General features: G+C 57.7%; 2 protein-coding genes across 2 annotated transcripts in view; both read left to right on the top strand.

The window, feature by feature from the left end:
- The window catches only part of CAPN5 (calpain 5), a 54,559-nt gene extending 41,925 nt beyond the window's left edge, over positions 1 to 12,634 (top strand). The window contains exons 5-13 of the mRNA XM_079787753.1: positions 239 to 431; positions 996 to 1,189; positions 1,791 to 1,868; positions 4,355 to 4,550; positions 5,429 to 5,551; positions 6,664 to 6,860; positions 7,957 to 8,072; positions 8,612 to 8,748; positions 9,629 to 12,634. Coding sequence (XP_079643879.1) covers positions 239 to 431; positions 996 to 1,189; positions 1,791 to 1,868; positions 4,355 to 4,550; positions 5,429 to 5,551; positions 6,664 to 6,860; positions 7,957 to 8,072; positions 8,612 to 8,748; positions 9,629 to 9,811 — 1,417 coding nt within the window. The 3' untranslated portion in view covers positions 9,812 to 12,634. The remainder of the gene's footprint in view (positions 1 to 238; positions 432 to 995; positions 1,190 to 1,790; positions 1,869 to 4,354; positions 4,551 to 5,428; positions 5,552 to 6,663; positions 6,861 to 7,956; positions 8,073 to 8,611; positions 8,749 to 9,628) is intronic.
- Positions 12,635 to 14,318: 1,684 nt separating this feature from the next.
- Positions 14,319 to 25,973, top strand: part of MYO7A (myosin VIIA) — an 82,330-nt gene continuing 70,675 nt past the window's right edge. The window contains exons 1-2 of the mRNA XM_079788629.1: positions 14,319 to 14,516; positions 16,513 to 16,576. Coding sequence (XP_079644755.1) covers positions 16,559 to 16,576 — 18 coding nt within the window. The 5' untranslated portion in view covers positions 14,319 to 14,516; positions 16,513 to 16,558. The remainder of the gene's footprint in view (positions 14,517 to 16,512; positions 16,577 to 25,973) is intronic.

Consider the following 25,973-nt stretch of genomic DNA (forward strand, 5'->3'; position numbering starts at 1 on the left):
TGGGGATGTGGTAAATTTCTGGACAGCTCGTTTTTGAAGATGGGCTGCTACGTCTAAGGGGAATTGGAGGGATAAGGTGGTGTGGCTCCGTGGGACAACGGTTGGCTCTGCTGTGGCCTGCTGTGTGCCCGGAGCAGTTTGCTTGACCTCTCTGAGTCTCAAAATCTCCCCTGTAATGGGAAGGACTTAGCGTGGCTGGGGAGCACGAGCTGGGAATTCTTTCCACGTTGCTCCCCAGGCTGGCGGGCTGTTACCAGGCCCTGGATGGAGGCAACACGGCGGATGCGCTGGTGGACTTCACAGGCGGCGTTTCTGAGCCCATCGACCTGACCGAGGGTGACTTTGCCAATGACGAGGCCAAGAGGAACGCGCTCTTCGAGCGCATGCTGAAGGTGCACAGCCGGGGCGGCCTCATCAGCGCCTCCATCAAGGTCAGAACCCCGCGCCGGACCCCGGAGGTGGCCCCGCCCCTTCACCAACTCCAATCGGGGTGGGAGGCGGCTGTGGTGTCCCAGGCAGAGCCCCTGCCCGGGTTGGTTCATACATCCAGACCCTCAGCCTCACGGGGGAAGGGAGCGGTTGGAGGGTGCATGCCCCTCCCCGGTGCCGGGCAGCACAAGCCGCCTGCCCCCGCCCCCTACGCTATGAAATGCCTACCAACACCCTCTTTCCTGGCCCCCTCATACTGGGACGAATGGTGTCTATACATCTGAGGTCCCTCAGTCAAAATTTGGGGCTTCACAAACTGTGCGGTAACGGGGAGAGGGGAGGGAGCCGCTAGCACAGGCCTGGGCGCTGCGTCTCCTTTCAGTGACCGCTCATGCTTCCTTGGGAAGCTGGGGCTCAGGGAAGGCAGGACTTGAATCCAGGTTTGGCTGACCCAGTGGTGCGGGGCTGCCATCCTCTCCCCGTTCTGTAGGGGGCGCTGGGCCCCTGGCTCCACCTGCAGCCCGACAGGGCCCCGCCTCTCTGAGCCACCTTGCCCTCCTCCGCAGGCCGTGACCGCGGCAGACATGGAGGTCCGCCTGGCGTGTGGCCTGGTGAAAGGCCACGCCTATGCCATCACCGACGTGCGCAAGGTGCGCCTGGGCCACGGCCTGCTGGCCTTTTTCAAGTCCGAGAAGCTGGACATGATCCGCCTGCGCAACCCCTGGGGCGAGCGGGAGTGGAACGGGCCGTGGAGCGACACGTGAGGCCTGGGGTGGGGGTGCAGGCGCAGGGCGGACCAGGGGCAGTTGGGGGTAGGGGGGGGGGGGCCTTGGTATGAGGGCTTGGCGAGGACAGGTGGGCTTCCTGGAGGAGGCTGGTCCAGGGCTGGGTCTGGAGGACTTGGGAGTTGGGTGGCATTAGGAGGAGACGACTTTAGAGTGGGCACCTGGGGGTGGATTCAGCGCAAAGGCCTGGAGCTGGGGACATAGAGACCAGTCTGGCCAGTGAGGGGGCGAGGAAGCAGGAGGGAGGCCATGGGGGTGAGGATGGGGGTGACCGCTCTGTGCTTGGTGAACAGAGACCAGGCCCCCAGTAAAGCAGCCCCTCCATGGAGGGTCTTGTCCCCTGCTCCCCCAGCCTGCAGCTCTGCTCCCTGACCTCCAGGCCCTGCCCACGTTAGCTGTGGAAGTGGGCAGACAGGCGTCTTAGCGAGGGGCTGGGCATAGCCCCGGTGCCCACCCCCACCCACCTGATGGAGGCCGGGTGCACACATCCCTCGTCCTCCTCGCCCTTGCCAGGGGCCCCGGTGGGGTCCTTCCCCTTACTCTCTCCTCTTCCCTCCCCCTGTGCTCGCACCCCAGCTCAGAGGAGTGGCGGAAGGTGAGCAAGAGCGAGCGGGAGAAGATGGGTGTGACTGTGCAGGATGATGGCGAGTTCTGGTGAGTGTGCTCTTGCCCCAGGTGGACGGCCGGGGCTGAGGGAGGACCGCCCGTGTGCTGGGCAGGGACGCCGAGGGGAGGTAGGAGCCAGGGCTCCAGCACATGCCACACCCTCCACCTGCCGTGCGGCCTTGGACAAGTCACACCGTCACGCCGTCCCTCTGGGCCTGTTTCCTGCTCTGTAAGAGGGGTGGGGCAGTCCTGTCATCTCCACAGCGCCCTCCGCCCACCTCAGGGCCCGAGGCTGCTGGGGCACCAGGGTGAGGCCCTCGGCACCTCGACCAGGAGGCCAGTAGGTGGGGGATCGGCCAGAGGGCAGGGGCCATGCTGGCAGCCTGCTTGCCCGGCGCAGACAGGGAAGAAGAGGCCTCACAGGGAGGGGGCTGCCTCCTACGCTGAGACTCGGCCTGCAGAGGAGCCGTTGTTGGTCAGGGAGAGAGACCCACCCAGAGGCCAGAGGGCACACTTAGATTTTTGGAAGAGTGAGTTTAGGGAGGCACGTGGGCGGGGGTGGGCTGGGAAGATGGCTGCAGCATCGCTTAGAGTCCAATGATTCCTGCACTCATTCATCCTACATCCACTAATCCTGCATTCATTCATTCCTGCATCCACCCATCCTGCATTCATTCATTCCTGCACTCACCCATCCTGCATCCACTCATCCTGCATTCATTCATTCCTGCACTCACCCATCCTGCATCCACTCATCCTGCATCCACTCATCCTCCATCCCTCATCCTGCATCCACTCATCGTGCATCCACCCATCCTGCATCCACTCATCCTGCATCCCTCATCCTGCATCCACTCATTCTGCATCCACCCATCCTGCATCCCTCATCCTGCATCCCTCATCCTGCATCCACTCATTCTGCATCCACCCATCCTGCATCCCTCATCCTGCATCCCTCATCCTGCATCCACCCATCCTGCATCCACTCATCCTGAACTCACCCATCCTGCATCCACTCATCCTGCATTCATTCATTCCTGCATCCACCCATCCTGCACTCACTCATCCTGCATCCACCCATCTTGCATTCATTCATTTCTGCACTCATTCATCCTGCATCCACCCATCCTGCACTCACTCATCCTGCATCCACTCATCCTGCATCCACCCATCCTGCATCCCTCATCCTGCATCCCTCATCCTGCACTCACTCATCCTGCACTCAGTCATCCTGAATCCACCCATCCTGCATCCCTCATCCTGCATCCCTCATCCTGCACTCCTCATCCTGCATCCACTCATCCTGCATCCACCCATCCTGCATCCACTCATCCTGCACTCACTCATCCTGCATCCACCCATCCTGCATCCACCCATCCTGCATCCACTCATCCTGCATCCCTCATCCTGCATCCCTCATCCTGCATCCCTCATCCTGCATCCACCCATCCTGCATCCACTCATCCTGCATCCACTCATCCTGCATTCACCCATCCTGCATCCCTCATCCTGCATCCACTCATCCTGCATCCCTCATCCTGCATCCACTCATCCTGCATCTACTCATCCTGCATCCACTCATCCTGCATCCACCCATCCTGCATCCACCCATCCTGCACTCACTCACCTCTGCATCCTTCAGCCTGTATTTAGTCCTGACTATGTGCCAGACTCAGTGTCACTCTTCAGCAGGACATTTGACTCAGAGACTCAGCCATTTCCTGGAGGGGTACTGGGCACCCTGTGTGTAGTGGATGCTGTGAGGGCCCCAGGCAGGCCCAGAGGCAGATGGAGTGACCGTGGCACCCCAGTGAGGACCCCTCCTGCTGGTGTCAGGGGAGCCCCTGCAGGAGGCCCCCCAGGTCCCCTGGTCTGAGCTCCTATGGATGAGATCCACTGTGCCCAGTCTGGCTCAGGGCTCAGTTGAGTTAAAACATAGTAACAGAAACTCCTCATTAGTGTAAGGGGCTCTTTCTAAGGCCTTTCTCATACATGTTCACACATGGTGCCTGTATGTGCATGTTCTCATACATGCCTACTTGAAGGGGGATGGGCGCTTCCCCTCCCCCACCCAGGCTCTGGAGTGTGTGCAGCACGCAGTGACCATGGCAACGTCCTGGCCTCTGCAGCACGCTTACCAAGGAGTTCCCGCCACCAGTTTATTCAGGCCCCACAGCAGCCGTGGAAGATAATGGATGGAAACGTGCTTTCTAAGCTGTAGAGCGCTGCCCATATTCGTTCTTGACACTATTAATAATTGTAACAGCCAGCCTTTGCAATCGCCTCTGTCTGCCAGGAGTCGTACCACATGCTATTCCCTGGTTAATTCCTGCACTTGCTCTGTGAGGTCGCAGCTGTTGTTCGACCCAGTCCCAAGTGACAAATCGGGAAACTGAGGCCAAAAGAGACGTGAGGGGTCTGTGTGACGCCATGCCCATGCTCGCTGTTGTGTGAGTCGCGGTTCAGAGCACGCAGGGCGAGCAGGTGGTGGGCCGGAGGGGGGCCCTGCCTGACTCAGCCCCTCGCCACGCCAGGATGACCTTCCAGGACGTGTGCCAGTACTTCACCGACATCATCAAGTGCCGCCTGCTCAACACGTCTTACCTGAGCATCCACAAGACCTGGGAGGAGGCCCGGCTGCGCGGGGCCTGGACGCGGCACGAGGACCCGTGGCAGAACCGCAGCGGGGGCTGCATCAACCACAAGGACACCTTCTTCCAGAACCCACAGGTGAGCAGCGGGGGGCCCTCGGCACCTCCTGCGTCCCTGTCCCTCTGCGGGCCTCAGCACACCCGTCCCTACCGGGGGCGCTGGATGGCATGTCTGGGTGGTTGTGTAGTCCCCACAGCTGGCAGAACCGAGGGAAAGGCTCTGAGGACTGAGGGTCCTGTCCAGAGTTACAGGGACATTTAGAGGCTGAACCGGGGCTCAAACCCCTTATTTCCACACACACAGCACTCGCCTTCTGGGGGAGTCTGGCCAGGCCGCTCCTCCACAAGCACCTCTCCCCTGCAGCCTCCTCTGTCGTGCCCCTCCAACTGCTTAGTCCTCATGCTTGGTGTGTCCTTTTTATTTTTATTTTTATTTTTTGGTGCCTAAACCTGGGACCAAAGGTGTGTCTTCATTTTCTTAAAAAAATATGTATTTTATTGATTTTTTACAGAGAGGAAGGGAGAGAGATAGAGAGCTAGAAACATCGATGAGAGAGAAACATCGATCAGCTGCCTCCTGCACACCTCTTACTGGGGATGTGCCCGCAACCAAGGTACATGCCCTTGACCGGAATCAAACCTGGGACCTTTCAGTCCGCAGGCCGACGCTCTATCCACTGAGCCAAACCCGTTTCAGCAGGGGTGCCTTTATTGAGCACCAACTGCACGCGTCTCAGAGCTGAGCATGCATGATCTCATCAAGCCTTCCGCTCCTCATGCACTGTAGGCACTTTAGGCCCATCTTGCAGGTGAGGGACTGAGGCTCAGAGAGGGGATGGGACTTGCCCACACTCACACAGCTGTGGGCTGTGGGCTGTGGGCTGAGCTACCGGGAGCCGGCGAGCCCGTTAGCAGCCTGGCCTCACCGGTGTCTCCCCTCCTCGGCCATGCCTGCAGTACATCTTTGATGTGAAGAAGGCAGAAGATGAAGTGCTGATCTCCATCCAGCAGCGGCCTAAGCAGTCCACCCGTCGGGACGGCAAGGGCGAAAACCTGGCCATCGGCTTCGACATCTACAAGGTGAGGTCAGCTCTGGGTGAGGAGGGTGAGGGCGCTGGCGTCTGGGCCGCTGGCACCCGGGGAAGAACGCCTGGCTCACCGACGTCATCCCTGCCACTCTGGCCAAGTTGGCTGGCGCCAGGGGCGTGCTGTGGCATCGGTCCTGGTTGTGGGACCCACCGAGGCCCAGCCTGCCTGGGATTGGCTCCCAGGGGAGCGCTCAGCCTGATTTCTTCCCGCCCGAGACCCATAGGCCTGGGCTGCTGGGTGGGTGGGGAAGGGGAAGATTTTGGGGGTGGGGCCAGGCTCTGGGAGCCCCTCCCTCAGGGCTCTGGGTCCCGCTGACTTGGAGGCTTTGCTGGGCACAGGGAGGAGGCCCCCTGAGCAGAGCCAGGCAGGCTCACCAGTGGCCACTCCTCCTGGGCCGGGACCGGGTACCTTCCACATAGCGTGACGCTCAGTGCGTGATGACACTCAGCGTAGAGCCAGACGCGAGAACCCAGTGACACCACGCGGATATGCTGGGCGCGTGGCCTGAGTCGAGTCCCTGGCCTTTGACACGCTGGTCACGACAGCTTGTTCATGGTGTGGTGTCGGTCCGTTCGCGGTGTGCGGATGTGCTGTGACTTTGACGTGACGTGTGCGACCCTCCCTGACGTGACTGAAGCTTATCGTGGCACGTACTCCAGCCATTGTCTAGCTTGTCCTCCCAGCTGGTGATGTCATTCCCTGGGCACCGGCTGTGACCTGGGCAGAGAGTGATGGTCAATCCCCACAGACGTTGTTATCGGGAATTCCTATTGCCCCCAACTCACATCCCGTACCATTCGGCCATGTAAAGGGTGCAGTGATTTTGGTGTGTCCATAGAGCTCTGCAGCCGTCACCACGTCCATTTTAGAACATTTCATCACCCACCCCCTTTAGTCACCATCCCCCGGTCCCATGCACCCCAGCCCTCCCCAGCCCTAGGCAGACACTCGTCTGCTCTGTCTCTGTAGCTTTGCCTGTTCCGGGCATCCCATGGAAGTGGTTCTGTTACTCTTTAGCCCGGTGGTGAGGGAGAGCTGTGAGATGTGTGTGTGTGTGTGTGTGGGGGGATCCGGGGGCTCCGTGTGACCTCCACGGCCTGCAGGTGGAGGAGAACCGCCAGTACCGCATGCACAGCCTGCAGCACAGAGCCGCCAGCTCCATCTACATCAACTCGCGCAGTGTCTTCCTGCGGACGGACCAGCGGGCGGGGCGCTACGTCATCATCCCCACCACCTTCGAGCCGGGCCACACCGGCGAGTTCCTGCTCCGAGTCTTCACCGACGTGCCCTCCAACTGCCGGTGCGCAGGGCCTGGCTCGGGCCCAGGGTGGTGGGCGGGTGGGGCGGGGCCGAGGTCCACACCAGGCGGGCCCAGAATCTGACTCAAAGATGCTCAGGGTCTGCCCGGCCAATGAGCCCAGGCCTCCAGCCACCCCCGCGCCTGTCTCCTTCCTCTCCCTTCCCCTGCTCCCTGCTCCAGCCTCTCTCAGCCACCTCATGGCACAGCTCCTCACCTGAGCATACATAGCTCTTCACAGTTTACATGGAAGCTCTCACTCGTCCCATCTGCTTTTCTCCAACCCCGACTAGGAGGCCTGACCCCTTCGTGTTATGGATCAGAACCGGGGACTGAGGTTGGGGATGTTTCCCGAGATCTCGCGTTGGGCTAGGTCACAGTGGTCGGCAAACTGCGGCCTCGCGAGCCACATGTGGCTCTTTGGCCCCTTGAGTTTTTAGCAAAGGCCAGCTTAGGAGTACCCTAATTAAGTCAATAACAATGTACCTACCTATATAGTTTAAGTTTAAAAAGTGTGGTTCTCAAAAGAAATTTCAGTCGTTGTGCTGTTGGTATTTGGCTCTGTTGACTAAGGAGTTTGCCGACCACCGGGCTAGAAAGACTGCTAACACCATCCCATCCCTGCAGGGGTGCAGACCTGTGGGCCCCACACTGCCCTCCACCTGGGTAGGCAGCCCAGATTCGGTGCTGCCTGCCCACATCCCACGCCCGGGGCCAGCTCGTGTGGGGGGCCCAGGGGGCCTCGATCCTGCCAGCCTGGGCGCCCCCAGCTGGTGGGCAGGTCCCTTCCCTGCTGAGCCTGATGCTTCCCAATCTGTAAAATGGGCATAATAGTCACCTACCTTCCGGGGCTTTGTGGGGATGAGAAATAATTCCTGTGACACCCCAGCAGAGGGCGTGGCACACAGTAGATGCTCAGTAAATCGCTTTTCCCTTGGGGAAGGATGGGGCGGGCACCCTTGGGTGGGGATAGAGCAGCGGGAAGCCCAGGGAGTTGGCCCAGGACGAGTCTCCCCTCCCCTCTTCTTGAACCCCCTTGTCTTCCATCTTCCTGACCCCCCTCCGTGACCTCCCGCCTCTTTCCTCTGCCCTGTCCCAGGGAGCTGTGCCTGGACGAGCCGCCCCGCTCTTGCTGGAGCTCCCTGTGCGGCTACCCGCAGCTGGTGACCCAGGTGCACGTCCTAGGGGCTGCTGGTCTCAAGGACTCCCCGACAGGTGCGCTGGCCCGGGGAAAGCCCCCCTCCCCCCTCCCCTGGGAGGGTGCCCCGTGTCCCCTCCCCTCCCCCGCTGAAGACGCCCGGCCTCCCGAGCTCCCCCGCCCTCGATCGCTGAATGAGCAAACCTTTCCTGACGTCCACTCAGGCCCCGCCCTGGGAGGCAGCTGGGTGCACAGAGAGAAACACTCCGCCTCCGCCTCTTGGGAGGCCTCCAGCGAGGTGGGGCACTAGGGCTCGGGGACAGGCAGCTGGGAGGGAGCGCTTCCTGAAGGGAGCGGCCTTTCTCCAGGCCCAGGAGGCGTTAAGGTGCGAAGCCTGGTGAAATGGACTAGGGCGGAAGGACGCTCTGGACAGAACAACACGGGTAAAGGCCTGGAGGCCAGAGATGACCGATGTGTCCCCTCCTGGTCTGCCTCCTCTTGAATTCATAGCCCAGGCTTCTCCTCTGCGGAGAGGACCTCACCCCCCAGATATCTGTTCCCTCCAGGCTCTGCCCCAGCCCCCATCCTCACCCCATCACCCCCTCCACCTCTCTAGGGGCTAACTCTTATGTGATCATCAAGTGTGAGGGGCACAAAGTCCACTCAGCCATGCAGAAGGGTACCTCGACGCCCGAGTACGATGTGAAAGGCATCTTCTACCGCAAAAAGCCAGGCCAGCCCATCACTGTCCAGGTGAGCCCACGGGTCCTGGGGCCCCTCCCGTGCCCCTAGCCTGACACTTCCCCGTTCAGGGAGGCTGAGCCCGGGGTGGCAGAGCCTTTGACGGGACCCAGGAATGCTCGGTCCTGGGTCCCACTCTGTCCCCGGCACAGTGTGGCCTTGGGAATCCTCTCGCCCGCCCCTCCTGGTGCTCCAGCGTTCCCTCGGCGGGGCGAGGAGTTAGGTCAGCTGCTGTGATTCTGAGCCCCAGCTGGGTCTGGCCAGGGACAGTGGTCTTCTCTGCCGACTTTGCCCCAAAGTGGCAGTGGTTCCTTAAACTCCCCTGCAGGGGGGCTTACCTGGAAACGTGGCACTGAAGCGGCACGTGGCAGGTCAGAGGGCAGGGGTCAGAAAGCCAGGTCCCTGTGCCTGGGCCTCCTTGTCCTCCCAGGCCAAGGTGGCCAGTGGATGACCATTCTGAGCTCATTAGCAGGAAGCCCTCTATCCCCCGGGCCCAGGCCAGCATCTCTGTGGTGAGAAACCATCTGTAAAAATGAACACTTAGGCACCCCCGCAGGGGAGGCACTGCAGGTTTTCCGAACCCCGGATCCAACACAGACCTATAGATGTTGGGGCAAGAAAGACCCTAGGGGCCGCTCATATTAAAGATGGGGACAGCAGGCAGGGGGTGAGTATATCACTCTTCAAGGTCACCCAGACTTCAAGGTCACACAGAGCTAATAGTAACTGTATATGTGGAAGGGGGCTTGGACAGAGGAGGGGAAGCCGAAGGAAAGGGCTTCATGGGGAGGCAGAGGCCATGAAGGACGGGATCGAGGCCCTGCCCAAACTGCCAGCAGCCCCCACAGCCCTGTCCTTGGAGGTGGCCCCCATGTTCCTCTGTCTCCTCCAGATCTGGAACCACCGAGTCCTGAAGGATGAGTTCCTGGGCCAGGTGCAGCTGAAGGCTGACCCCGATGACCTCCAGGCCCTGCACACCCTCCACCTCCGGGACCGAGACAGCCAGCAGCCCAGCGACCTGCCAGGCACCATTGCCGTGCGCATCCTCAGCAGCGCCTCCCTCACGGCCGTCTGAGGCCTCTCTGCCTCCCCGGCCCCCACAGTTCTCACCGCCACCTGCATGTCCCCGGCCAGGGGTTAGCCTGGGAGCTAGGACACTGCGTCCTTTTCCCAACGTTCCCCCGACTCGCTGTGTGACCTTGGGAGGTCTCTGCCCCTCTCTGGGCCTCAGTGTCCTGAGGACCCCACAGCGTTCCTTTCTCACGGAGACGTCCTCTTGCCTGAGATTTAAACAGCCCTCCTTTTCCCAGCTGTCGCCGCTGCTGAGGGACTCGACCCGTTGAAAATGTCCCCCCCCCCCCCGCCAGCCCTGCTGTCAGCCCACGGAGTGCCAAGATGTCACTTGTTTACACACAAACTGCCACAGCCCCAAGCCCCCCTCTCGCCCCTCCTTTCCTGCGCCTGCCCCCCGTGTCCCGGACGTCGCTTTCTCTGTCACTGAACTTGACTTTCTAGCCACCTGGGAAGGGCTCTTGGCCCTTCCTGGGTTCCTGCTCCGGCCGGAATTTGGGAAACATGCAGGTGACATCGGTTCATTCTCGAATTCCATCCACCTGCCCATCCATTCATTCCTTCAACAGAGATTTGCCAAGTGAGTAAGCGACCCCATGAGACCCCAGGGGGAGCTGGGCCCCTGCCCCCGGCTCCGGGAGACCCGGCGTCAATGCTGGGCCGCAGCTCGGCTCCGAGTCCCCTCTGGCACGTGGTTGGATGCCCAGAGAGCTGCAGCTACCGTCTCACCCCGTGTTGATCTCATCCCCGGCCTCTGGTTTAAGGCCCCCCCGAGAAGTTTCATCAGCGATGGAAAGGAAGGGCGTCTTCCTGTCTCCACGGCCCTGGTCCCAGAAGGCGTGTGCCCAGGGGCCAGGCGGGTAGGGAGGACATGTGGATGCAAGGGGGAGGGACATGTCCTCAGGACCCCCTTTGCTGCAAGCACGGGAACTTCCTGGGAGAAGGGGCTCCGGGTTGTTGGCGTCAGGGCTTGGCAGGAGAGAGGGAAGCCCATCACCAGACCAGAGGCTCTCGGCCAACATTCCCCCCAAAATGCAGCCAGGAGGCCACAGCCCTCTTCCTGCTGCCCAGACCAAAATGTTCCTTTCAGTCCTCAACATTTTATATTCTTTCTGTTTTAAAACGCTCCGTTTTAACCAGGAGTTTTAAAAGGAAAACTGAAAGCCAGTGGACCCCTTTTCTCCTCTTAAACTCCAGTTCTGTGGTCCTCTGGTTTTATTTTTATGTTTTTATTGATTTATTTTATTTTATTTTTATTTTTTAGAGAGAGGAAGGGAGAGGGATAGAGGGATAGAAACATCGATAAGAGAGAAACATCATCGATCGGCTGCCTTCTGCACGCCCCCTACTGGGGATCAAGCCCCCCTGGGCGTGTGTCCTGACTAGGAATTGAACCAGTGACCTCTTGGTTCCTGGGTCGATGCTCAACCGCTGAGCCACACCAGCTGGGCTGATTTTATTTTGATTCCACTTGGGGAAGGGTAAGGAGAAGCCAGACCTTCTCAGAAGGGGTCTGGAGGTGGATAAAGAAGAGGGGGTGTTGTACTTCGATGTTTTGCAAGTCAGCACCAATCATGCGCGCGCTGTACCCGCTTAGGGTCTCTCTTAACCCTTCTCGGGCTCCAGACCGGGCCACGTAAATAAAAACGTTCAGCCGGCTCAAGAACAGGCATGCCTGTGGGCTTGCCGGGAAGTCCTTCGGAAACCTGAATTCCCGGCCCAGTGTCCTGGCCGGAGGCGCTGCATTCTTGACTTTGCCTCCTCACCCTGTGGCCAGCTCTGCTCCTGTGTCGGGGCCCTGGGCCACGTGAGGGCCAGGAACTGCCCAACAAGGAGGACAGGAGGACCCCTGGGCAAGCTGCAACTTCCTCTCGAGAACCTGGGCCTGGGGCCCGGACCCTACCGATGACCAGGAGCAAATCATCCAACCTCCTGTGCCTCGATGGCCCCCTTCTGCAACGCGGGGCCAGTGATTCCTGTTTGCCAGCACTCTCACGAACAAGTGCTGAATAAGGGCAAAACCACACCCTTTCTCTGTGTCTCTGTATGCGTGCACACTGTACACTCTCATGTAATCACTTCTCAATGTCTATTTCAAATGAACACTCCTCTGAGTCGGGGTGGAGAAGCAAGGGCCGGAGACGCCAACGTGGGGCCTCTGGGACTGACGTGTGGGTCTGTTCTCAGCTACGTCCACCTGGGCCTTGGGTCAAACCAGGACCACCTGGCAGGCCTGTGGGCTCCAGCCCTGCCCCCCAACAGGACTTGTTCAGGAGCCCTGCCCTTGCTTTCTGCTCCTCGGGGTGGGCCAGGCTGGATCCTGGATGTGTGGAGGCCCCTGGTTCCCGGAAGTCTTGGGGACGGGGCAGGTGAGGTTGGAGTTCTGGGCTGGGACTGGAGGGTGGGTGGGGAGAACAGTTGCTCCGTGCGCCTGAGGCACCCTCAGTCCACAGGGGCCTGTCTCCGTGTGCAGATGGGCCGGGCCTCCGGTCCACACCACCCCATCTGGGCCTCACTCCCCTCAGGGCCCACCGTGGGGCCAGGGAGACCTGTTCTGTTCTCAGAATAAACATGACCACAATCTCAGAAAGACCATCCTGTGTCAGTCTGTCCCTCTGGGGGGTTAGGGATGATGGAGGGGATATTTCTCAGGCCCCGGTGCCTGTCCTCTGGTCAGAGACAACGTGAGGGAGGCCCGGGCGTTCTAGCCGAGGCTGGACCCCGCTGCCTGCCCGTTGCAGTTCTGAGCTGAGATCCCTGGGCCCATTCAGCTGTTCCCTCAGCTGGCCCTGGCCCAAGGCACCAGGGATGCAGGGGACCAGCCACAGTCCCTGCGCGAGTGGGAAGACCAACAGAGATACCCTGATCTGGACCAGCGTCCCACGGAGAGTTCCTGGTAAGGGTGTGGGAGTTGCGGGGGCAGGAAGGTTAGCCCTGCTCCAATTGTGAGAGGGAGGGAGCAGCCGCATAAAGGGCTTCAGACAGAGGAGACGGGCGTATGAGGGTGCAGGCGGATGTGGGCAGACCAGAGCGAGCAGCTTGAGCCAGGGAGCCAGGGGTAGTGGTGGTGGGGAGAAACAGGACAGATTGTGGAGGCAGCATGGACAGAACTCAGTGCTTGGGTTGGGGTGAAGAGTGAGGAACACAGATGAATGAAGGCCAATCCCTAGATTTCCCCAATGGACCATGGAGAACAGGACATTATGAATCCTGTGCCCACCTCAGCGCAGAGCCTGGCCCTTAGCACGTGCTGACTGCGTCGTGGCGGTTACAGCATCTGGAGATCACCCCTCCCCAGCTCCCACCACTCCTCGCCCGCTCCTCACAGCTCACACCATGTGCCTTAGGGGGCCCAGTTTTCCCATCCATGCAGGGCGGACGCACTTGCCTGCCCAGCCCGGCTCAGTGGAGAGGTGATGGAGGAGCGGGAGGTACCGAGTCTAGGAGTGGGGACCATGTTCCAGAGCAGTTCCTGTGAGGGCCACCTGGCCAAGCACACTCCGGCATCCAGGGGTCTTCGGGGGTCAGGACTGCTGGGTCAGAGGAAGTCCTGGCCTCTGCAGCGGCTGAGTCCCCCAAGGGGGCGCCATTGGCAGCCATGCCTGTGCCCAGCAGGTGGCGCACTTGAACCACTGGATCCTGGTGGATGGGCACCCCATCTTTGGAGTGGTCCCAGCCTGCCAGCCTTGCCCCCGTTACAGAGGCTGGGGATCCAAAGAGCGCCTCCCTCCGCCCAGGCTGAGAGCTTCCCTTGAAGAGGCCCGCACTGGCACTGACGGGCCGCTGCCGGGTGGCTGCAGGCAAAGGGTAGTGGCGAGGAAGTGCAGGACTCAGCCGAGTCCCCTGTCACTGTCCAGTGCCAACAATGACATCCGGGGGCTCCTCCTTGTTTATCTGCCCCTCCGCCCCCCACTTTAAAACCACACGGTTCACCTTGCTCTGCATGTGTCCTGGCTACGTGCTGGGCTGAGAAAGATTCCTGCACGATCACAGACAACATCCTGCCCCTCCTCCCCAGCAGCTGCGGGGCAGTGGTGAGGTGAGGAGCTTCAGGGGGACACATCTGAGGGGAGCCCTCAGGGAGGGGCCGGGGCGAGACTGTGTGCACAGGATGAGGGAGAAAGGGCTAGAACGTGGGGTTTGCATTTATTTCCTCTCAAACAGCCATTAATGGAAGACAAAACCGGCTTGGCGGAGGGAGGCAGGGGCCAGGGCTCAGCAAACCCTGCCCCGTGCCGAGGGAGGGCAGGTGGTGTTACTGCTAATGATAGGAGGCACCTGCGGCCGGGATGAGTGGTCACAGCCCGGGGCCAAGCTGGCCCCAGCACAGCCCAGAGAGACCCCTTGCCCGGCCTCCCTCTGGGCAGCCAGCGCTCTGCACAGGGCCCTGGGCAGCCAGCCCGCCCCCCACGCTGATGTCATGGCACCCAGGCCTCAGAGGCCCCTCGGACTCCGCCTCCCGGGGGAAGGCTCTGGAGAGAGGAGGAGAGGGCAGCAGTGCGGCTGGACAGCCGACCTGGGCAGGAAAGAGAGGGAGAGACGGCGAGGGAGAGAGGGTCACGTAGTGAGAAACCGAAAGACCCAGAGAGGCCCCCAGAGCAAGTTTTGGAGCAAGACAGAGGAAGAGGGGACGTGCCTACAGATTGCCGCAGACCTTTGACCCCAGCTTCCCCAGCCCTCCGTGCAGGTGGCAGGCAGCTGGGAGCCTGGTAAGCGTGGGCTGCCCTGTCCTGGGCATTGGGAGGAGGGTTTGCTGGACTTCGGAGGGTGTCCTGGGCTTGGGCCACCCTGGAGCCCCTGTGACCACAGCCATTTGCTCCTGGTCTGGGCCTCCTGCCACCTTTGGGGGCTCAGCCACAGCAGCCATCACATGAAAGTGCCCCGAGCCTGGTGAGATGGAGGCTTGGACCCTGGAAATGGGAAGAGCCAGGGGTATGGTGCTTATTGAATTGTCTCTGACCGGGTCTGGGGCAGGGAGCAGACATGCTGGGGGTGGGAGAGAGAGAGAGAGGGAGAGGGAGAGGGAGAGGGAGAGAGAGAGAGAGAGAGAGAGAGAGAGAGAGAGAGAGAGACCTCTATCCCTGTCTCTGTCTCCTTTGGCCTTTCTCCTACATTTTATCTCTTTCGTTATCTCTCTCCTCAGATAAGTCACTTCCTTCCTCTGAGTCCCCATCTGTGAAATGGGACTATGAAGCCACCAGCCAGGGTTGCCGTGAGGATGAAGTAAACCAGGGACGGCATAGAAATAGAAAAGCAGCTCTGTGTTCCCTGCTCTCAATTTGCAAAAACAATTAACTTGAACACGGACTAGTTCTGTTTTTTAGAAGAAAAAAAAAAGTTGATCTTATAGTTTTTCCTTATGGGTGGCCCTTAACGTCTATGCCCTCCTCCAAGGCCCCGCGTCTTAATGAAAACCCTGCTTCTGCCCCCTGGCTCTCGGGCTCATGCTGGCTCAGGGTGCTAGCACGCAGCCAGGCTTCCTCTTCAGACTAAATGCCCGTGGCGGCTGCCTGGTGGCCTTGCTGAATCCCTTCCCTGCCAGACACCCAGGCCTAGTGCCCGTCTCTGGGAGGGCGGTGTGCCCGCTGTGTCCCAGAGCTCCAGGGCAGGGGTCAGGGCTCGGGTGTCAGGAGTGTCATGGGCAGAGGATCAAATGCCCCAGTGCCTCTGAATGGGCCTCGTGAAACATTGATGCTCATCCTGGGGGCAGGTGGGGGGCTGGAGGGCCGCGGGCCGGGGCCTGTGGACTGGGCTGCCTTGAATCACCACACTCAATCCCCCAAGTCCTTCCCGAGTCATCTCCGGGCCTTCCCTGTGCTCTGTGAAGAGATGGCTGAACCCACGCCCGGCTCTGGGTCAGCTCTCTGACTTTGGGGTCAGAGGTGGGGACAGACCTCAACCAGAGAACATAACACATGTAATCAGGGATGGATAGAGGGAAATATCAGGACTCACCACAGCCTGGGGGTGGTCAGGGAAGGCTTCCCAGAGGAGGCAACACCTGAACTGAGCACAGGAATGTACTAGTCAGGATTCCAGGTGGAGGGGCCAGTAGATGTCAAGGCCGGGAGGTAAGAAAAGGGCTGGTGCATTTCAGGAAGAGTGAGTGCTGAGGACGGTCCCAGCGCAGGGCCGGGGAAGGAAGAAAACGGATGACAGACGTCAGCAGGAGCTACATGGTGCTGGGCCTTGAACGCCAGACTGGGGGTCTTGGAGCCTCCATCCTGCTGGCAGTGGGTGCTCTGGAGGGATTCAGGCAGATCAGCCCATGACCCTCCCCTTGGGCCAGGCGGTCCCTGTCACTCACACTCCTGGGGCAGCCCTCAGCTGGGAGGCCTGAGACCAAGCCCCCACCCTAACTTGCCCTGCCCAGCTGTGTGAACTTCGGCAGGTCTTGGTCCCTCTCTGGGCCCCTTTGCCCAGGTGTCCGGGTAAGGGGTGCAGACTTGTTACTTCCTAGGAGCCTTTTGGAATCTCTGAATAACTGACCCGGAGAGGAGCTCAGCCGCTCGGGACAATAGAGCTGTGATGGTGGCTGCGGCTCGGGTCACACAGCCTGGGCTGCAACCGGAGGGAGAGAGCCAGGGAGGGTTCCCCGGAGGCAGGAGGGGGCTGTGGCGCTGGGAGGAGCCCAGGGGACCCCTGCCAGGTGCAAGGCTGACACGGCTGGCCTGCTCAGAAGTTTGATGTGATCTCTCCCTGCAGAACTGTGTCTGGCCAGGTGGGCAGCAGGAGCGTCTGACAAAGGACAATGGTGATTCTTCAGCAGGTGAGTGCTCTCTGCACCCCGTTGGCCTTCATCCTTCTGTGCCAGGAATAACCCTGTTGGGTGGCTCATCTTACCCTACCCCATATTCTCTCGTGCATATGCTTCACTGTGGCACACCCTTCCCAATCCTTGCTTTCAGAAAACTCCTATCTATGCTTCAAAACCCAGCTGTGAAACTTTCCCTGACTGTCAGGCCCAGGCTAGAATTACTCCCTCTGATTTGTCTTTTGGGACTTCCCTTTCTCACTGGGTAGAAGTTATTTATTTACATGCATCTCTGAATTGCCAGACATTCCAGGCAGTGGAACAGCATGTGCAAAGGTCCAATATGGGAAAGCCCTTGGGGGAAGGGAAGAGGAACTTAGCAAGTTTACGGATGACAGGCTAGGAAGGACCTTGACCCTGACTGGGAGCAGTGAGTTGAGGATGCCAGGGCCCGAGCTGGAGCCCCCGGGGGTAATACGGGGAAGAAGCAGAGGTGCTGTCTCCGGCTGAGTCCTTCAGCCCTGCTTCCTTCCCAGGGCTTCCGTGGCCCCTGACCCCTAGCTCTTCCCCGTGATCGGCCTGAGGCTCTAATGAGCTCCTGGTCTCCAGAGCCAGGAATGTGGGCCCTGAGCCAAGTGGGCCTGGCCCCAGGCCTTAGGGCTGGTGGCGGGGTGTCCTCTGGGACCATCAGAGGCCAGCGGGCAGCCTGTTCTGAGGCTGTGTGCTTTTGTGTGCGCTTGTGGGCTGGGTGTGTGAGAAGCAGGCATCAGGGCAGAATCAGGACAGACAGTCTTGTGTCCTGGGACTGAAGACCCTCTCTGAAGCCCCTTGGTCCCCTAGCCCGAGAGTCTCTTCAAAGGCCCATCAGGGACAGCCAGGACCAATAAAAGAAGCCACTGTCTCTGGGTGTTTGCTGTGTGCCAGGGCCTGTGCTAGAGCTGGGGCTGGCTGGGTGGGGGCACGCGCAGCCCCCAGAGGGAGAGCTTGGGCCACCCACATCCCTCCAAGGGTGTTTGCCCTCAGGGGGCCTCTGAGCAGACCTCTGGCTGACTGTCCCCTCCGAGCACTGGCCCACCTCACCCTGCCGGCAGCCTCTGCTGGGAGCAGGTGTCTGCAGGTGAACAGCGGCTCTGCCCACCCCTCCCACAGCAAGTCAGAAAGTACATTTCTGATACTTATTTGGTCCTAGAAATGGTCCCAACTCTGGGGAGCCAGCCAGCTACACAGACAGTGCCACAGGCAGAGCCCACCCACCCGGGCTCCGTCTTCAGCCTTCCTGAGCCTCAGTTTCCCCATCTGCAACACAAGGACAAAACCCTCCTTCCCTGGGATGGTTGTTGGGAAGGTAACATGCCCTGAGGGATTCCATCAAAGCCTGCTTCTTTCACCGGCCGCTGTGTCCCCTTGTCCTGGCCGACTTCCCCTCCGGCCTCCCCGGGCCCGTGACTCCCTTTGGGAGCCTTCCCTGCTCTGCTCCTGGTAGAGTCCTGTCACTCCACCTTCTTCCCCTGTTCATGGGGGGTAGGGTGGGGGGGTTCCTGCTCCCCACTGTCTCCTCAGCCCGGCCCAGCCCACTCACAGATGGAGCTCTGTGCTGAGTGAATGAATGTCACTACACCCTCATTTGGTCCGAGGGGCTAGGGCAGACAGTGGAACCTGCTTTAAAGGGAGGCTGAGAGTGAAATGGCGTAGTGCATACACACTGCTCAACCCAATGCGGGACAGCTCGTGAAAGTTAGCTGCGTGACGACGACGGCCAATAAAATCACATCGGTGGTGTTCCTGTGTGAGAATTCTCCATCTGTTCTCTCTCACACTGTATTGAGGATAAAAATCTCAGGAAACCTCAAAGGAGATGGTGCTTCTCTCCCAGGTGTAGAGTGTCCCCGTGTGGAGACGCTCAGTTGCAGAGATCCACACACCTTTCCGAACCCCACAGGGTACCAGGCACAGGGAACGCTTCCATAATCCAAAACATGAAAGAGTCTTTTCCTTTGTTGAGAGTTCTAATTCTGCAAAAGTAGCATCCACATTGGTCCATAGGCACTCTCTATACATGACCTATTTTATTGCCACAGGGCTGTGAGGTAGGGATCTGCATGCTTATCACAGGTGAGGAAACTGATGCCCAGAGCACGTAATTTAGACGTAAGCTGTGCAGGTCCACACAGGCCAGGGAGCCATGATGGTGAGGGGGCAGCTATGCAGGGAACAGGGAGGTGACCTAGGAGCAGGCACAGGAAGGAGGTCAGCCTGCCCCTGAGAGGTGGCATCTGCAGAACATGGGCTCTTTCCTAGGGGCCCTGGGGCAGTCTGGGCACACCTGTTGTGTTGACAGCTTCCGGCGTGGGGTGGGGGTGCCTGGAGATTCCTATCGTGCCCAAAGCTACCTCCTCCAGCCAAGTTCTCACTCACCCACCCAGCAAAGTGGCATTGAGCCTCTTCTCTGTACCAGGCTGGGCACAAAGGATGCAGAGATAAACTGCTCGCAGCCCTCGAGGAGTTACCAGACTAAAGTGGGAGAAGCACAGCAAGGATGCCTATGAGTGGAACTGTGTTAGCAGGAGTCCCAGCGGGTGGAGTGGGCTGGGAGGGAGCCTGGGATGGGGGAGGCTTTTGTCCTGCCTGTGGTGGTAATGGGATGCCGGGGAAGGCTCTAAGGCTTTTGTGATGGTGCCTCACATACAGATAGGGGACTGAGGTGTCTGGAGGAGGGACTTGTCCCAGGTAGCAAGGTCAGCTGGTGCTTGCAAGAACCCAGAGATCCGTGGTGCACATGACCCCCTTCTTCAGGGGCCTCAGTGAGGGCCGTGCCTCAGTGGGATATGATTTCCGGCTCCATGGTGGGGCCAGCATAGGGACTGGATGTACTTTGCTCAGCATCCTGGGCAAAGGGGATTTTGAAGATAAATGTGTGGGCTGTTGATAACAGTTGGATTGACCCATTTATTAAAATATAAGGTCCTTTGTCTCTTGTAACACTTTTGACTTAAAATACATTTGTCCTGATATTAGCATAGCCATCCCAGCTCTTCTTTGGTTATTATTTGCATGGAATGTATTTTTCTGCCCTTTCACTTTCAACACATTTGTAACTTTGGATCGAAAGTGAGTCTCTTGTAGGCAGCATATAAATGGATCTTATTTTTAAACCTATTCTGCTAACCTCAACCTTTTGAGAGTTTCATTCATTTCCATCTATTTCTGCCATTTTGCTATTTTCAGTAAGTCATATCTTCCCCCCTCAGTTCGTCTATTACTGCCTTCTTTTGTGTTTAATTGATCTCCCCCACACCAGTGTATTGTTTTGATTCTCTTCTCATTTCTTCTTCTGTATATATACACTTTTTTAGTGGTTACCTTAGGCTTTGCAAATAATGTCTTACATTTATAACAATCTAGTGGGACTTAACACCAATTTAGCTTCAATGGTATATAAAAACTTTGCTCCTATACAGCTCCATCCTTCTCTTTGTATTGTTATTATCAGAAATTACATCTCTGTACACTGTGTGCCCATTAATATAGATTTGTAATTGTTGTTTTATGTATTTGTCTTTTAAATCCTATAGGGAAAAAATGGGAAAAAGAGGAGTTACAAACCAAAAAATAACAGTAATCTGGCTTATAATTACCTATGTGGTTACTTTTACGAAGCTTCTTTATTTTTTGTGGCTTTGAATTACTTTCTAGTGCTCTTTAATTTTAGTTGACTACTTTTAGCATATCTTATAAGTCAACAAATGACAAACTCAGCTTTTGTTTGTCTGGAAATGTCTTAGTTTGTCTTTCATTTTTGAAGAAGGATTTTGCCAGGTATAGAATTCTTGTTTGACAACTTATTTTCCTTCCACTACTTTAAATACGTCACCCTACTGCCTTCTGGCTTTTATGGTTTCTGATGAGAAATTGGTTATTGATCATATTGAAGATCCTTTGTGTAGACAAGCCACTTGTCTCTCACTGCTTTTAAGATCCTCTCTTTGTCTTCACAGTTTAATATAATGGGTTTCAGTGTGGATCTTTTAAAGTTTATCCTACTTGGAATTTATTGAGCTTTTTGTATGTATAGATTCGTATCTTTCATCAAGTTTGGGCAGTTTTGTGTCAGTATTTCTTCAAATATTCTTTCTGCCTCCCTCCCCCTCTCCTTTTGGGCTCCCATTATGCATGATTTGGTCCATTTGATGGTGTCCCACAGGTTTCTTAGTCTCTGCTCATTTTTCATTTTTTTTTCTTTCTGCACCCCAGACTAGATAATCTCAATTAACCTATCTTAAGTTTGCTGATTCTTTATTTTGCCTCTTTATATCTGCTGTTGACCCCCTCTAGTTATTGTACTTTTCAATTCCAGAATTTCTACTTGGTCCCTTTTTATAATTTCTGTCTCTTTATTGACATCCTCTTTATGGTGAGATGCTGTTCTCCTTTCCTTCAATTCTTTGAGCATATTTAAGACAGTTGACTCAAGTTTTTGCCTATTAAGTCCAAAGTCTGGATGTCCTCAGCAAAAGTTTCTATTAAGTTCCTTTTATTTTATTTTATTTTTTTCCTGTGAATGGGACATCCTTTCTCTGCATTCCTCTAAATTTTTTGTTGTAAACTGGACGTTTTGAATATCGTAATGTGACAACTCTGGAAGTTAGAATCTCCCAAGGGTTTGTTGTTGCTGCCTGTTGTGAGTTGTAGTTTTGTTTAGTGGGTTTTCTAAACTATTTTTGTGAAGAATGTATTCTTTGTTGTGCGTGGTCACTACAGTTTCTAACACCCCTGGAGCCAAAACAAAACAAATCAAACCTCCTGGTCTTTTCAGATGGGCTCTCTGTGTGGGTTGGGGCATGCCTTCAATGCTCAGTCAACTCTGCCTTAGCCTTCACTTTCTGTCTGCATAGAATTTGAAGGTCAGTTGGAGGTGAGAGCTTACGATCTTGATCTTTTTCTGAACATTTGTCCAACCCTGGGCAGGTATGTGGTCTTTTAGATTCCCCAATATATGTAAGAGTTTTTCAAAGCCTCTATTCCCTGAAGCAACACACTCCCTGCTTTTCCTCCAGGCTTTCTAGAGTGCCTCCTGCTTGTTTTAACTGATTATTTTTGTCCCCAAGCAGCAGTGGGTAGTTCATTTGCCTTTGGATATTTTTGATTAATGCCCTCTGTATCTTCTTGTCTGCCCTGGAGGAGTTCCAAGTTAGAAAAAGAAAGGCAAGCCCTATACATTATTCCTTCAGTGTACCCCTAGACAGGTTAAAATAACGATAGTCCTTCAATAACAAGGTCTGTTCTGCTCCCTCTGGCCCCAAGAACCCACTCCAAGATTGCCAGCAAGGTGTAGGTAGGTGGGGGGTGAGTAGGTTAAAACACCACAAAGGTCTCCTGCTGGGTTTCAGTCACCTATCTCGTCATTAAATGCTCATTTTGTTACTGCAAACTTTTGAATATTTTCTAGAGTTTCAGTAAAGTTGATTCTGGTAGTTTTTGCCATTTTGGGGGGGGTGTAGCTGTAAAGAGGTTCTTGGAGTTCCCTACTCTGCCATCTTCGCTGACACTACTTGTTGATGACAGTTGGCACAGTTACTTTCTGAAAGCTTTTGCCCCAACTTACTATATATCCTTGCTAGGTCCCTGAACTTGCTCTGAACCTCAGTCTCCCCATCTGTAAAATGGGTGGCCAGAATTGGATTGGATGGAGATATGGGGGGGGGGGGGCGAGGGAAGCACCAGAGGTCTGTGTGAGGCACCAAGGGAGTACAGAAAGGAAGGTATTGGGGAGGGGGGTGTGGGGACCAGGGGACACATGACTCAGTGCAGCCTTGGTGGCTTGGTGGGGGCAGGAAGAGGATAGTGGGGTGAAGCATTCCTGGCAGAAAGCTCAGCATAAGCCAAGGTGGAAGGCCCTGTCCCAGGTGATGAGCCTGAAGCAACAGTGAGCCCTGGTTCTGGCAGAGGATCTGGTGTGATGCCAGAGTGGGTCACGGTGGCTTTAGACTTGCCTCCCAGACCTGGTACACAGGCCACCTGCAGGCAAGGGGCCTATTCCAGGCTTCAGCTCAGGGTGGCCTGGGTGCAGAGGGCTGAGGGGCTGAGCAGTGGGTCTGGTCTGGTAGGTGCCAGGCTTTCACCTCTCTTGTCTAGGGGGCCTCTCTCCACACCCAGACCTGTTTATACCCTCTCTTCCTTCTTCCGTCTGCTTCTCTGTGCTTGGCTGTTTCCCTCTTCTGAGCTCCCTACCCCTTATGTCTGCTTCAAAAAATCACTACTCCCAGTTGCCACCCCCTAATATGACTTGCTCAGTTAATAATCAATATTTATACTGCACATTTGTTCTCACGGGCACCCATCTGAGTGAGTTGCGCACATTCACCTGTTTCATCCTGCCATTCCACAGACGAGGAAACAAAGGCACACGGAGGTTGAGGAACTTGCTCAAGGTCACACCGCTTACAAATCGCCCAGCCTGGATTGAACCTAAGCCGTCTGTCTCTAGAGTCCAACCTCTCAGTGGCCACGCCATCCTGTCTCTCCAGGCTAATTCGTCCCTTATCTGGTGGTACCATTCTTACCCGTGTCTGGCTCTGCCTACCCCCTCACCCCTGGGCTGGGAGCTCTGAGGACGGTGGCCCCTAAGCTTTAGTCTGAGCCTAGCTGGTTAAATGGACAGATGCCCGAAAGCCCACCACCAGCAGCCCCCTGTGTCTGAGGGTCTGATCCCTGTTCCCATGGACTCCCCGGGTGGGCACGTGTGGGCTTGACTGTGAGAAGGAGCCTGCCTGAGAGCAGGGGCTCTGAGAGGCTCAGGAAGTGGGTGGGGATCACGGCGGTCAGTCCGACTCGTGCTAGGTGGCAAGGCGCCGTGTTCCCGGGGCTGAGACAGGGATTTGGGGTGGAAGGAAGCCTGGGTCCAGTGGGGCAGCTCTGAGCTCTGTGTGGGGCATCGCAGTCTCCTTCCTGGCCAGTCCCCCTACACCCCACCCCCACCCCCGCCATGGTTTGCTTGTCTGTGGTGGGAGCAGTTGGGCTTCCAGAATTCCAAACAAGGTCAAGTTCCAAAAATGGGAACAAGAGGCTTTGAAGAGAGAAGAGAAAGGAGGAGGAAAGAAGGGAGGAAGCTAGAGATAAGTAGGGGGAGGGGAGGGGGAGGGGGTGGATGGAGAGTCACAGGGCCTGGGCATCCCACACCCTCTGGGTGGCACCAGGACCACTGCCTCACAGCCCAGCATAGAACCGAGCCAGGTTCCCAGGCCTGTGTTGCTGCTAAGACACAGGAGCCCGGCTTGGTACCCACTGTGGGTGAGCTCTGAGCCACTCGGGGTTGCCTGATGAACCCAGGAACCAGGGGACCCCCTGCCCCAGGCCTCAGGGCCTCCTCTGCAGGCTGGAGATCACGGGCTGGTGGCCGCAGAGGCTGGGTGAGGACCAGAGACAGACTCTTCCGGGACTTTCTCCAATGTCCCCCAAAGCCCCTGCCTCCCAGCAGCCCCGGATTTCTATCTGCCCTCACTTCCTAGAGGCAGCCAGGGGCTAGAAAGATCTTTGATGCATTTTCCCTTTAGCCTTTTTAAAAAATATTTTACTGATATCAGAAAGGAAGGGAGAGGGAGAGAGAGATAGAAACATCAACAGTGAGAGAGAATCATTGATCAGCTGCCTCCGGCACACCGTCCAATGGGGATGGAGCCTGCAACCTGGGCGTGTGCCCTGACGGGGAATCCAACCGTGACCTCCTGGTTCATAGGTCGAAGCTCAACCACGGAGCCACGGCACTGCAGCTTCCCTTTAGTCTTAAAAGTTCACGAAGTTTACTGTATTCTGCTCCATAACGTTGCTTTTCGTAGCAAACATACTGATTTTCTCCAAAACTGCAGGCAAGGTGAGGTTCCAGGGGCCTCATTGACGCTGAGGCCGGCGGCTCGGTGGCCACCTGCTGCGGTCCCCATGAAGCTGGCTGCGAATCCCCGACCATTTGGGGGTGTTCGGGGTCCCGCCAAGAGGGGAGGGGGCCGGGTCGGCGCGGGCGCCCCCTCCCCGCTCCTGGCCCGCAGGCGTCACCTAAGCCGCCGTTGCCATGGGCCCGCGGCAGATGGCCCGGTTTAGGGTTCCCCGAGGCCGGCGCGCACCGGATTAGGTGAATTAGGGAGCCTGAGCCGTGCCGCTGCCGGAGGGAGCCGCCGCCAGACCCTCGCGCTATGGAGCCCCCCGCCCACCCCGCGGACCCCGCGGACCCTGCCGACCCCTCCGCCTCTGCCGAGGCGCGCGCCAAGCAGCCTGGCAAGTGGGCGCTGGTGCGCAGCCTGAACCAGGCGCTGAAGACCTACGCGGTCATGCCGGTGAGGCCCGGCGGGAGCGGGAGGGTGGCCTGGGGACCGCGCCCCGGCCTCAGCCTCCCTGTCTGTCAGGCGCCAGGGAGGACCGGAGGGTCGCGAAGATGGGGATGGGGGGCTTGCGGTGCTGGGTGCTGCGCTTGGTCCCTGACTCACAGCGAGCGGCCCCTCCCTGGGCGGAGAGCTTTTGCATTTACACAGGGGCATGGGCCTGGCGGAGGGCCCCCCCCCCCCCCCCCCCACCGAGCAGGTGCCCCAGGGCCTGGGTAGACGTTCGTGGACTGGCTGGCCCGCTGCGTCTCTATCACTTCCTTAGGCACAGGCACCTGGACACGTCTGATGGCTCACCTTTCCCACCTGTGAAAACTGGGGCTAATAAAAGCAGTGTCCTAGAGCCATTATGAGAATGGGGGGGGGGAGGGTTAGGGGGGGGATCCTGAAACAGACTTTTTTTCATTCCACAAAGGGGACTGAGCCCCAGGCCCTGCCCCAGAGGAGGGACTGAGGCCCTTGAGGAGAAATGGGGCTCCTGCCTGGGCGGGAAGGTGGGAGACGGCCAGGACAGCTGGCATTTGCGTGGCTCTCTCACCTTCACAGGCTCTGCCCTCGCCCCACTTTAAGGCTGGTGAACACTGAGGCCAGAGAGTCTGAAAGGCTTAGCCAGAGTCACATAGTGCCAGTGGCAGAGCTGGGACCTGAACCCACTCCCTTAGCTACGTGTTCAGTGTGGACGTCCCCTGCTTCCCTGAGGGGCTCCACCAGGGTTTTGGGGTACCCACTCTGGGGCTGGGAGACCCTCTGCTCCAGCCCCTTATTCACAGCAGAGAAGCTAGAACGTGTCCTGAGTCACACAGCCACACTGAGGGGTGTCACACCGCAAGTGGGGTTTTCGGTTCAAGGTGCGGTCCCCAGTGGGCTGCCTCCTGGAGAGGTGGCAGGAATGGGGCCAGATGCAGTCCTGGGGTCTCCTGGAGTCTGGCCATGGGGATGGGAGTGTCTGGCGGGGTTAACCTGGAGCTCAGAGTCCCTTCTATTCTGACCTCCAAGGACTTGCCCTGGGACCAGGGGCCTTTCCCCCTCAGGGGTTCTCAGGC

Source organism: Cnephaeus nilssonii, assembly GCF_951640355.1.
Source record: "Cnephaeus nilssonii genome assembly, chromosome: 13".
NCBI lineage: Eukaryota > Metazoa > Chordata > Mammalia > Chiroptera > Vespertilionidae > Cnephaeus > Cnephaeus nilssonii.